The 12,579-nt window shown below is 46.8% G+C and overlaps 1 protein-coding gene across 1 annotated transcript in view; it reads left to right on the forward strand.

Moving 5' to 3' along the window:
* CLIC6 (chloride intracellular channel 6) overlaps positions 1-12,579 on the forward strand; it is a 28,628-nt gene that overhangs the window by 11,450 nt on the left and 4,599 nt on the right. Inside the window, exons 3-5 of the mRNA XM_051791203.1 lie at positions 10,854-10,963; positions 11,503-11,628; positions 12,400-12,506. Of these exons, the coding sequence (XP_051647163.1) occupies positions 10,854-10,963; positions 11,503-11,628; positions 12,400-12,506 (343 nt within the window). The remainder of the gene's footprint in view (positions 1-10,853; positions 10,964-11,502; positions 11,629-12,399; positions 12,507-12,579) is intronic.

Consider the following 12,579-nt stretch of genomic DNA (forward strand, 5'->3'; position numbering starts at 1 on the left):
CTCTTTGTTTTACATTTCCCCTTTTTATTTTCACATTTCCCCTCTTTATTTTCATATTTCCTCTTTTTTTTTTTACATTTCCCTCTTTAGTTTCACATTCCCCTCTTTATTTTCACATTTCCCTCTTTATTTTCACATTTCCCTCTTTATTTTGACATTTCTCTCTTTATTTTTACATTTCCCTCTTTATTTTTCCATTTCCCTCTCTATTTTTACATTTAATTTTCCTTGCCCTGCCCCACATTCTGCTAAATCCCATGTCTCCTGGAGTGGCTTTATTCTCAGGGAGATCTATTTGAGAAAATAAACTCGTATTTTGCATTTTTTCCTTCCTAATTTCACTGGATTTTAGGGATTATTTTTTTTTATAAGAGCACCTGTGGCTGGAAATACCCACCACACCACGAGGGGCCTGGCCCAAGGCAACAGAAATGCTGTAAAATCCCCAAATTGGTTTATTTTTCTCTTCTTTTAAGAGCACCTTCGCACATAAATTTAATCTTTAATCTCTTTAATGTAAATAAGGTGAATATCAGTAAATCTACAGCCTCTCTAAATGTGTTGCAAGACATCTCACATTTGAATTTTCCCCTGCACTCTGTTTGCTTTGTTCTCTTCACAGAATTATAACTTAATAGTTTATTTATTTCTGATCTGTGTCAGGACTGGAAGGGCAGGTACTGTAGAAATGCTCAGTAGAAATGCTGGGCAGGCTGTGATCCCAAAATCCAATTTTAAGTGGATATTTCATGGAATTAACAGGGCTGAGTTTGGGCCTTTTGTTCCTCCTTATTTGTAAATTAACTGGACAAAGGGAAATAATTTATTGCCACCGAGTTGCTCCTGAATGAAGGAGAATTTCTCCCTGTGCATCACCAGCTTTTAGTGGCTCGCTGTGATGATCTTTGAGGTCCCTTCCCACCCCAACCATTCCATCATTCCAGGAATTTGCAGCTTCAGGTTTATTTTCCTCTCTTTTATCTGTGGAGGGTTGGAATTCCCGGCTGGATGTGACCCCTTGGAGCTGTGGGCACTGCTCAGCACACAAAAATATCCCCCCATTGTTAATTCCTGAACGCTCCCGAGGACCAGGAGCATCCACAGAACAATTTTCAACAGAGATTTTTATCCAACACGGGAATTAGGAAACCTGACAGAGCAAAATAATCCCAGTGAGGTGATTCCAGCAGCGTTTGGAACAAGAAAACTTGAATTTCACGAGCCTGGCAGGGTGGGAAAGGCCTTCATAATGAAATTATTGGCTAATTTATGGCCAGGCTGGGAGGCATCAACTTCCCAGGATGTTCAAATGTGAGGGAACGAGAGTTTCCCTGTTTCTGCTGGAGCTCAGCCTGAGCTCATGTTCAGCATGAGAAGAGCCCTAAATTGTCTCAATTAACGCCCTCTTTGTAGGTAAACTCGACCTTTAGCCTAATTCCCCTAATCCCTGATCCCACAACAACCGGCTTAGAGGTGGCCTGTGCTCAGGTGGAGCCTCACAGGTGAAAAGTTAATTCCTTTTCTCACCTTCTCCTCCTTGTTTCCTTGTTTCTCTTTCGGGCCCAGCTCTGGCCAAAAGCCTTAATCTTGGACAAAAAAAGCCCCCCAAATCCCACTGGCATTTCCACATCCCAGCTGATGTGTTTTCTGGTCAGATATTTGGTTTTTGAGTGGGGAGCAGCGTTTTAGTTCTGTGTTTTTTTTTGGTGCTTTGCTTACAGGGCCTGGAGATGCTGCTCTAAACTTCTGTTTCCCTGTCTCCAAATAAAACTTGGCTTTCCCTCTTCCCTGTGAGGGTGGGGAGGCCCTGGGATAGAATTCCCAGGGAAGCTGTGGCTGCTCCTGAATCCCTGGAAGTGTCCAAGGCCAGGTTGGATAAACTTGGAGCCACCTGGGCTGGTGGAAGGTGTCCCTGCCCATGGCAGGGGTGGCACTGGATGGGATTTAAGGTCCCTCCCAACCCAAACCATCCTGGGATTTTATGATCCCACGGGCAGCAACACCTTCCACTATCCCAGGTTGCTCCAAAGCTTGGCCTTGGACACTTCCAGGGATGCAGGGGCAGCAAAAATGGCAGTGGAGCACCAGGTTTTTGCAGGGAGCTCTTCAGGACCACATTCCCTGCCTTGTGCCATGGCTGGAATGCTGCCAGCATTCCATGGAAGTGCCAGCCTCGATGCAGCCAAAGGCAACATCCCCTTTTCCCAACATCCATCCCCTTTTCCCTACAGCTCCACACCGGGAAAAATCCACTCTGGTCTTTGGGGTTTTTTTTTTGTCCCCCAGCTGAAAACTCATCTCCAGGGGTGGGATCCAGCAAATTTAAGCTAAATTAGATGCCTGAATTTTGGAAGGCTCAGAGGAAGCAGCACTTCCAGACATCCAAATGGGTGGGTGGGCGAGACAGGCAGGATGATGAATCCTCAAGGAATGGGATTTTCTCTCCCTCTCCACCTCCTTCCCAGTTTTCTTTTTGTCTGCCTGACTCTGTTGTGATCCTTTTTATCACTTTTCCCTTATCCCAGCATTCCCAGTTATCAGTTTGTGGGATGTTCAGCCTGTTCCCACTAGCCCTGGTGGTGCTGCTGCTGTTCCTGCCTCCTGGGTAGGGCTGGTTGTTATCAGGAGATAAATCCCTGGCATTTTTCCCACTGGAATTGTCCTTTTGTTCTGCTGAAATGCCAGGCAGGACCTCAGAGGCTCCTTCCCGGGCCAGTGTGGGAGTTTATTTTTGGCAGGGGCTGGCAGAGAACGGGAAAAGCAGCACAGGCAGGGATTTGAACCATTCCAGCTGCCCTGGGGCTCTGGATGTGCTTTTGGGTTAATCACAGAATCCCAGGATGATTTGGGTTGGAAAGGACCTTTAAGATGGACACTGTTCCAGGGGTTCAGAGAACACCAGATGTAGTTAAAGGATCACAGTTTGAACAGGCAAGGTCAGGAACACACTTTTTTGTCCTAAACCCTCAGGAAGGTTTCAGGTTAAGGAGGGAACAGTGAATGTGACTCCCAGAATTCTGCTAAAAAGGGGTTCTTTCTTTGTTTTAAGAGGCTCAGACAAAAAAAAAACATGAAGGGGAAGGAGGGAGCAAAAATCCTGAAATATTTTTTCTAAGGAACGAAGTTTGGTTTGACTTTGACCATCAAAGAATCCCAGGATGGTTTGGGTTGGAAGGGGAATTAGGGATCATCCTGTTCCACCCCCTGCCATGGGCAGGGACACCTTCCACTATTCCACGTTGGTCCAAGCCCCGTCCAACCTGGCCTTGGACACTTCCAGGGATCCAGGGGCAACCTCTGCCAGGGTCTCCCCACCCTCCCAGCCAGGAATTCCTTCCCAATATCCCATCTAACCCTGCCCTCTGGCACTGGGAAGCCATTCCCCGTGTCCTGTCCCTCCATCCCTTGTCCCCAGTCCCTCTCCAGCTCTCCTGGAGCCCCTTTAGGCCCTGGAAGGGGCTCTCAGCTCTCCCTGGACCCTCCTTTCCTGCAGGATGAACAGCCCCAATCCCCCTCCAGTCCATGCAGGGGGACTGTGCATTCCTGCCCCTCCTGTGACCCTGGAAGGGCAGAACTCCGATGTTTGTGTAACAAACCCCCAGGACTGCAGCAGCTCAAGGTCAGGCCGAGGGCACAAACAGCCCCTGGGGGTTGGTTCTCCCGTTTTCCCGCCTGCTCCTGGCTCCAGGTTTTGTGCCCTTGGCTAATCTGGGCCCCTGCCCTTTGTTTAGCATTCCCTTCTCCCCAAAGCACCTCCACTGGTGGATTGTGGAGATGGAAATCAGCTGCTGCTCCGTGCTGTCGTTTCTCCTTCGGTCCTTAATGCCCAGGATTTCCAGGGCTGGAGCAGCTCTGCTGGGAGGAAAGGCTGGGAGAGCTGGGATTGTTCAGCCTGGAGAGGAGAAGCTTTGGGGTGACCTGATTGTGGCCTTGCAGGGCCTGAAGGGGCTCCAGGAAAGCTGGAGAGAGACTATTTCCAAGGGCTGGAGGGACAGGACAAGGGGGAATGGCTTCAAACTGCCAGAGGGCAGGGATAGATGGGATATTGGGAAGGAATTCCTGGCTGGGAGGGTGGGGAGGCCCTGGCCCAGGTTGCCCAGAGAAGCTGTGGCTGCCCCTGGATCCCTGGAAGTGTCCAAGGCCAGGTTGGACGGGGCTTGGAGCCACCTGGGCTGGTGGAAGGTGTCCCTGCCCATGGCAGGGGGTGGAAGGGGATGATCCTTCAAGTCCCTTCCAGCCCAAACCATTCCATGCTGTGGCCAAGCTTCAGGCCAAGGGTTAAGAAGGATAAGGAAGAGTAAACCAATATTATCAACACAGCCATGACTGAGTTGTGTCATTCGACTGATACCAAACCCCACAAGAGACAAGGGGGAAAAATCACCTTCTGATGGGTCCAGCTGTGAGACCCCCATTGTCAGGTGCTGAGCCCAGGATTTCCAGGGCTGGAGCAGCTCTGCTGGGAGGAAAGGCTGGGAGAGCTGGGATTGTTCAGCCTGGAGAGGAGAAGCTTTGGGGGGACCTGATTGTGGCCTTGCAGGGCCTGAAGGGGCTCCAGGAAAGATGGAGAGAGACTATTTCCAAGGGCTGGAGGGACAGGACAAGGGGAATGGCTTCAAACTGCCAGAGGGCAGGGAGAGATGGGATATTGGGAAGGAATGTGGTGGTGAGGGCTGGAATGGAATTCCCAGAGAAGCTGTGGCTGCCCCTGGATCCCTGGAAGTGTCCAAGGCCAGGCTGGACCTGGAACAACCTGGGCTGGTGGAAGGTGTCCCTGCCCATGGCAGGGGTTGGAAGAAGATGATCCTTAACTCCCCTTCCAACCCAAACCATTCTGGGATTCTTCGATGGTGAAATATTTCAGGATTTTTGCTCCCTCCTTCCCCTTCGTGTTTTTTCTTTTTGTCTGAGCCTTTTAAAAAAAAAAGAAAGAACCCCTTTTTAGCAGAATTCTGGGAGTCACATTCACTGTTCCCTCCTTAACCTGAAACCTTCCTGAGGGTTTAGGACAAAAAAAAGTGTGTTCCTGACCTTGCCTGTTCAAATTGTGATCCTTTAACTGTGTCTGGTGTTCTCTGAACCCCTGGAACAGTGTCCAAGGGTGTCAATACTTCAAAATATAAATCAAGATACGTTCCTTTATAAAGCAAAAATCCCTCTGCCTCGCTTTCAGCATCAAGGTGCTTATTTTGCTTTTAAAAAGAGGAAAAAACGATGGGAAAAATCAGATTTATTGTTTTTTTATACCCGAGGGAGAGTCCAGCTGCTCTTTTCACACCTTTCTCACTGAACTTCACTTCTGGGGATGTCCCAGCAAGTACCAAAAATACAATTTCCACGCAGGAAATCACCAGCCACATTTTAAATGTTTATTTTTTTTTCCTGCTATTTGGCTGAGAAAATGAAGAGCAGCTGGAAACATCTGCTGGGAGTGATCTGACCCCAATTTAATGCACTACACTTGGCTTCACTGAACAAAATTACTTGTAAATATATTTTTATTGCCTCCCCAAGAGCAGTGATGTTGCCAAAAAGAAGTCATTTTAGATTTTTAAAATAGTTTTTTATACAGCCAATATATAATATCAATATATTGAATATATAATACATAAAAGGTTATTTTATATATTAATATTAGATATTAATATCTTATATTTTATAAAAATATTTTATAAATCTAATATTTATATCTATATTTAAATTTATATTATATAAATTAAAAATTACTTTATAAATTTAATATATTATATATTAATATATATAAAATATTTATAATATATTTAGTGAATATAATTTTATAAATTTAACATCTTATATTTTATAGATTCATTTTAGATTTTTAAAATAGTTTTTATACAGCCAATATATAACATTACCATATTAATATATAATACATCAAAATATATTTTGTATCTTATATTAATATTAGATATTAATATCTTATGTTTTATAAAATATTTTATAAATTTAATATTTATATTTATATTTAAATTTATATTATATAAATTAAAAATTACTTTATAAATTTAATATAGTGTATATATTAATATATAAAACATATATAATATATTTAATGAATATAATTTTATAAATTTAATATATTATATTTTTTATATTAATATATAATTATATATTACTATATTAATATATAATACATAAAAAAGATATGTTATTTTTTCAATCAAATTTTCTAATGTGGCCAAAACAAGAATTTTTTGGGGGGGGTTTCAGTGTTTCAACAGCACAGAAATCTGCAGAAACACTGTAGAGGCATCGAGAAGGTAAAACACACTTTGTATCCTCAAGGATTTTGTGGGGTTTTTTGTTCATAGAATCCCAGGATGGTTGGGGTTGGAAGGGATTTTAAGGATCATCTCATCCCAGGGACACATTCCACCAGCCCAGGGTGCTCCAAGCCCTGTCCAACCTGGCCTTGGACACTTCCAGGGGCTTTGAGAAGCCTGTAGAATTAAAGAAAAAGTCAAATTAAACCTTAAATTTAATTTATTTTTTTAAATTAAAACAGTGTATCTGTCACAGCACACTGCCAGAACGTGGTTATGTCTAGAAAATAGATATTTTGGGGTCTGGAAAATATGAGGAGCAGCTGAGGGAGCTGGGGGGGAAATATATAAATATATATATAAATATATACAAATAAATAATAAATATAATAAAAATATAATTCATTATATAATAAATTACATAATATTAAATTATATAATATAAATTATAATATATATTATACATTATATAATATATATTTATATATAAATTATAATTTATTATTATAATATATAATATAATTATAATATTATAATAATATTATAATATATTATATAATAGATATAATTTAAATTATATAAAATATATTGTATATATTATTTATATATAATATATATTTATATATATATTATATATTTTAATAAATTATATATATTATATAATACATTATATAATATATTTATTATATAATACATATAATAAAAATTATATATAAATGAATATGGGAAAGGAGGTAGCTTAGGTCGCTTGTGTTGAAGGAAGATGAATTTGGAGTTCGCTTTTTGGAAAAAAAAAAGTTCTGCTCCTTGTTCTCCTTTCTGTTGTAGCTTCAGAGGGGTCACATAATTATATGAAAGCAAATAAAGTCTTCTCAGGTCCTCCTGAACTGTTCCTTCTGTGCTCAACCTTCAAAAGGGAACAGAAAGTCTGGGAAAAACAAATTTTCTCCATTCTCCACAGTTTTGAAGGCACAGAACATTTGGGGGCAGTAGAGGAACCTTCAGAAAGCTGGAGATGTTTGGACAGAACCTGTTACGAACCAAACCCTTCCAGCAGCTCCAGGGGCAGAGCAATCCCAGCTCAGGGAGAGCAATCCCAGCTCGGGGAGAGCAATCCCAGCTCGGGGAGAGCCCAGATTAGTTGGGCAGGAAGATTCTCCCAGGGCTGGATTCCCTCTGCTCTGGAGCCAGGCTGGGAGAGCTGAGAGCCCCTTCCAGGGCCTAAAGGGGCTCCAGGAGAGCTGGAGAGGGACTTGGGACAAGGGATGGAGGGACAGGACACAGGGAATGGCTTCCCACTGCCAGAGGGCAGGGTTAGATGGGATATTGGGAAGGAATTCCTGGCTGGGAGGGTGGGGAGGCCCTGAGATAGAATTCCCAGAGAAGCTGTGGCTGCCCCTGGATCCCTGGAAGTGTCCAAGGCCAGGTTGGACGGGGCTTGGAGCAACCTGGGCTGGTGGAAGGTGTCCCTGCCCATGGCAGGGGGTGGAATGGGATGATCCTTAAGGGTCTTTCCAGCCCAAACCCTGGTGTGGTTCTGTCCCAGCTTGGGAAGGGTCTGCAGGAGGCACCTCCCCTGAGCCCAGCCCAGCTCAGCCCCGGGCTGGAGAACAAGGAATGGGGACTGGAGAGCAAGGAAGGGTCTGGAGAGTAAGAGAGGGACAACCTGGGAGGTCGGAAGGTGTCTGCCCATGGCAGGGGTGGAACTGGATGATCTTTAAGGTCCCTCCCAACCCAAACCATTCTGGGATTCCATGATTCTAATAATCAGCAGCAGGAGACTGATTTCACTGGAGCTGGGATTTCACTGGAGCTGGGATTTCACTGGAGCTGGGATTTCACCCGGCACCACCTGGAAGCACAGCAGTGAGGGAAGTCTAATTAAATCCTACCCATGCACCAAGCCCAGCTCAGAGCTGCACATCCCTGGGCGGTGTTGGGGAGGAAAATGTGGGCAGGTTTGCTCCTGGGCTGCAATTCCCCTCCTTCCTCTTTCTTCCTGGGGGAATGAATATGGGACAGGCAGGTCTCTTCTGGTCCTCTCACTGCCGTGCCATGGCCCTGCAAGGTCAGGTGTCAACATGTGCTCTCACTTCTGTAACAAGGCCCCCCTTGCTTTCACAGAATCCCAGAGTCATCAAAGGTGGAAGAGACCTTCAGGATCATCAGTCCCACCCTCTCCCAGCACCACCAGGATCACCCCCAATCCATGTCCCCAAGGGCCACATCCAGACACCTCTGGGACACTCCCAGACACAGGGACCCCACCACCTCCCTGGGACACTTATTCCAAGGCCTGACCACTCTGGCAGGAAAACAAGTGTCCTTGCCCATGGCAGGGGGTTGGAACTGGGTGATCTTTAGGGTCCCTTCCAACCCAAACCCTTCTGGGATTCTATGATCCCATGATTTTATGAAACCCACATTCTGGGCTTTCAGTAGGATATGTGGGAAACTGGAGCATCCTTGAGCTGCCAGGTCCAGCTGTGCCAAGGTGGGAATCAGGTCTGGTGTTCCTGCAGGTTTAATCACTGAGCTGTTGTGTGGGGGCTGCAATTTCCCTCTAGGTCTGTGGGACCGAAGGAATCCTGGAGGAATCCTGGAGGAATCCTGGAGGAATCCTGGAGGAATCCACCACCATCCCTGGCGTGACAAGCGTAGATAAAGACTTATCCTCCCTCACCCAGAGCTCCTGGGAACTAAATGTCCTCCAGCTTCCTAAAAGCACAGAGGAAATGGTCCTAAATTGCCCCAGGGCAGGGTCAGATGAGAGATTAGAAACAATTTTTCCCTGCAGGAGTGGTCAGGGCTTGGAATAAGTGTCCCAGGGAGGTGGTGGAGTCCCTGTGTCTGGGAGTGTCCCAGAGGTGTCTGGATGTGGCCCTTGGGGACATGGATTGGGGGTGATCCTGGTGGTGGTGGGTGAGGGTGGCACTGGATACTGAAGGTCTCTTCCAGCCTTGGTGATCCCGGGATCAGTGTGAGCTCTCCTGGGCTGGGATCAGCAAAATGTCCCCTGACAGCGTTGACATCACTGGGGATGTAATTTGAGGGCAGGGTTAGGTGGGATATTGGGAAGGAATTCCTGGCTGCGAGGGTGGGGAGGCCCTGGGATAGAATTCCCAGAGAAGCTGTGGCTGCCCCTGGATCCCTGGAAGTGTCCAAGGCCAGGCTGGACGGGGCTTGGAGCAACCTGGGCTGGTGGAAGGTGTCCCTGCCCATGGCAGGAGTGGCACTGGATGATCTTTAAAGTCCCTTCCAACCCATCCCATCCTGGATTCTGTGTAAACACCCAGCAGTTCTGTGTCTCCTGGGGCTGTAGGAGCTGCCCAGCCCTGCAGGGAGGGCCCTGCTCTGAGTAGGAGTTAAAACACAAGGGCAGCTTTTCACCAGCTCTGACATTTGCCACCTACAAAACAAGAAACAAGACTTCTCTATTTCTAAAAGTTCTCACCCCCTGGCAATGCTTCAGTTCCAATCCTGGTTCTCCCTCCCAAGAAAACCAGTGGTTGTGGCAGTGCCAGAGGCAGAAGGCACAGGGAGTTGTCCGAGGAGACTCCTCCAGGTTTCTAGGGAGAACCAGAAGGTTTAGGAAGCCCCTTCCATGCATCCCTCGAGCTCTTTCCTGCTCCAGCACAGGCACTTGTTTCCAGCCATCGAGCTCTTCGTGAAGGTGAGCCCTGTACAGTTTAAAGTTTGTTCACTGAGGAGTTTTTGGGATATTTGAGAATTCTTTGATAGCACTGAGGGAGGTGAAATGACAGGCAGAGCTGGTTTCATTCATGTGCCTTCTTGGCTTATGAGGGCTGCAAACCCTAATGGATTAACCTCTTAACTGAATAAATGATACACTTGGGGGTTTTTATACTTCAACCCCTTACATTTAATCTAAATTTTAAAGCTGGGCTTTAGGGGAATCACAGGCTTAAAAATTAGACCCTGATCTCTTCCAACAAGTGAAGCCTCACTCAGGCAGCAGCAACCCTGTAAAACTTTGCCTCAATTTAACAAACCCTTTAAACAAACCCTTCAACTAAAATCCAACACAAAATACACGAGGGCAACACCCCTGTGGCCACACAGAGTTTCTCCTCTTCCTTCCCTCCTTCTCCAGGGCTCCCACGGTCCTTTAGTCCGAAGTTCTTAATGAATTTATTCTGTTTCAGTGCTTTGGACATTCCACCTCCATTTAGGCTGGTAAATCTTTGTTTCCCGTGACCACAAACTGATTTAATTCCTCGCAGTGACGTGAGTGGGTTTTATGTTCCCGCACACAAACCAGGTGGGGGCTGTTTCCTCCGGGAGGGCTGCTGTGATTTTTCCCTTTTGTTTCCCAACCTGTGGCACGTCCATCGTGCATTTGAATGGAAAACAAGATCTCCCAGAGGACAGGGCTCCTCATCATCTCTCTGTGCATGTCTGGAGAAGGACAGAAAGACGTTTTGCACGAAATTACCTTTTAGTAGAGACAAGTAACGTGCTGCGTACTCACAGATCCGGTTTTTCTGCTTCCCTGCCATCAAAATCTGTTATCATCACATACAGAACTCTTTATTTTTCCAACTGCAGGCTGGCAGTGATGGGGAAAGTATTGGAAACTGCCCCTTCTCTCAGCGCCTCTTCATGATCCTGTGGCTGAAAGGGGTCATATTCAACGTCACCACGGTGGATTTGAAGAGGTGAGGTCGTGGCTCTCGTATCGAACTTCTGGGATTTGAACTTTTCACCACAACTCTTCCGAAAAAACGGGGATTTTTAAAGGGCTGCTCTTTTCTGCTGGGCTGGGAGAGCTGGGGGTGTTCAGCTTGTGGAAGGGAAGGCTCTGGGGAGACCTCAGAGGTCTTTTCAGTCCCTTAAAGGGGGTTATAAAAAGAGGGACTTTTTATATGGGCAGAGACAAAGGGGAATGGTCTTGAGCTGAAGGAGGGCAGGGTTAGATGGGATATTGGGAAGCAATTCCTGGCTGGGAGGGTGGGGAGGCCCTGGCACAGGTTGCCCAGAGGAGCTGTGGCTGCCCCTGGATCCCTGGAAGTGTCCAAGGCCAGGTTGGATGGGTCCCTGCCCATGGTAGGGGGTGGAACTGGATGATCTTCCAGCTCCTTTCCAGCCCAAACCATCCTGTGATTCTTTGATTTTAAATGTTAGTTTGTGGCACTTCAGTGCAGAAATCACAGCTGTGGTTCCTGGTGGGATTAACCCCTTCTCTCCCCCCTCCCAGAAAACCTGCAGACCTGCAGAACCTGGCCCCAGGCACCAACCCCCCCTTCATGACCTTCGACGGCGAAGTGAAAACCGACGTCAACAAGATCGAGGAATTCTTGGAAGAGAAGCTGGTGCCACCCCGGTACCGTGTCCCCCGTCCCCTCAGAGCCCTGCACGGGGGTCTGTGACCAAACCCCCTCAGGTTTGGGGGGTCAGGCCCTCAGAGAGCTGCACATGTGTGTGTGGGAGGCTCGAAGGGGCTGGTTTGGGTGACAGGGAGAGGGGCAACTTTGGCTGGTGTGGAACAGAGCTGAATCCAAGGGTGTCCCTGGGGTGTCCCAAGGGACAGGACAAGAGGAAACAGCCTTAAATTGCCCCAGGGCAGGTTCAGATCAGAGATTAGAAACAATTTCTCCCTGCAGGAGTGGTCAGGGCTTGGAATAAGTGTCCCAGGGAGGTGGTGGAGTCCCTGTGTCTGGGAGTGTTCCAGAGGTGTCTGGATGTGGCCCTTGGGGACAGGGATTACGGGTGATTCTGGTGGTGCTGGGGTGGCACTGGATGATCCTGGAGGTCTCCCCCAGCCTTGATGGTTCTGGGATTCTCTGAAGCAAAGGGCAGCAAACACAGATTTCGAGTGTCCAGGTGGGCCCATCTTGCTGCACAGGAGAGTGAGGTTTTGATTTGTCCTTCTCCACCCCAGCAGCTCTTCCCAAACCCTGCTGCCCCTCCACCAGCAGCTCTGTGTCCCTGCCCACACACCTTTTCCCCCAGGGCTTAAAACAAGGGATTTTTAGCTTAGGGTGGTTCCCTTTGGGTGCTGTAGGGTCACCCCGGAGTGTAAATAAACAGGTGTTAATTAGTGGAGCTGAAAGCAAAGGCTAATTATCCAACTTTGTCTGTTTTAACCCCTCAGGTATCCCAAACTTGCCCCCAAGCACCCCGAGTCCAACTCTGCGGGAAATGACGTGTTTGCCAAGTTCTCTGCGTTTATAAAGAACCCGAGGAAAGATGCAAATGAAAGTAAGTGCTGTGGGGGGAGAGGGGAACCAGAGCTGTGCAATTCCAGGACTCTGTGCTGGAGGTGTCCCACTTC

This window comes from Manacus candei, unplaced genomic scaffold (genome assembly GCF_025592945.1).
Source record: "Manacus candei isolate 608988 ecotype Guabito, Panama unplaced genomic scaffold, ASM2559294v1 h1tg000031l, whole genome shotgun sequence".
Taxonomy (NCBI): Eukaryota; Metazoa; Chordata; class Aves; order Passeriformes; family Pipridae; genus Manacus; species Manacus candei.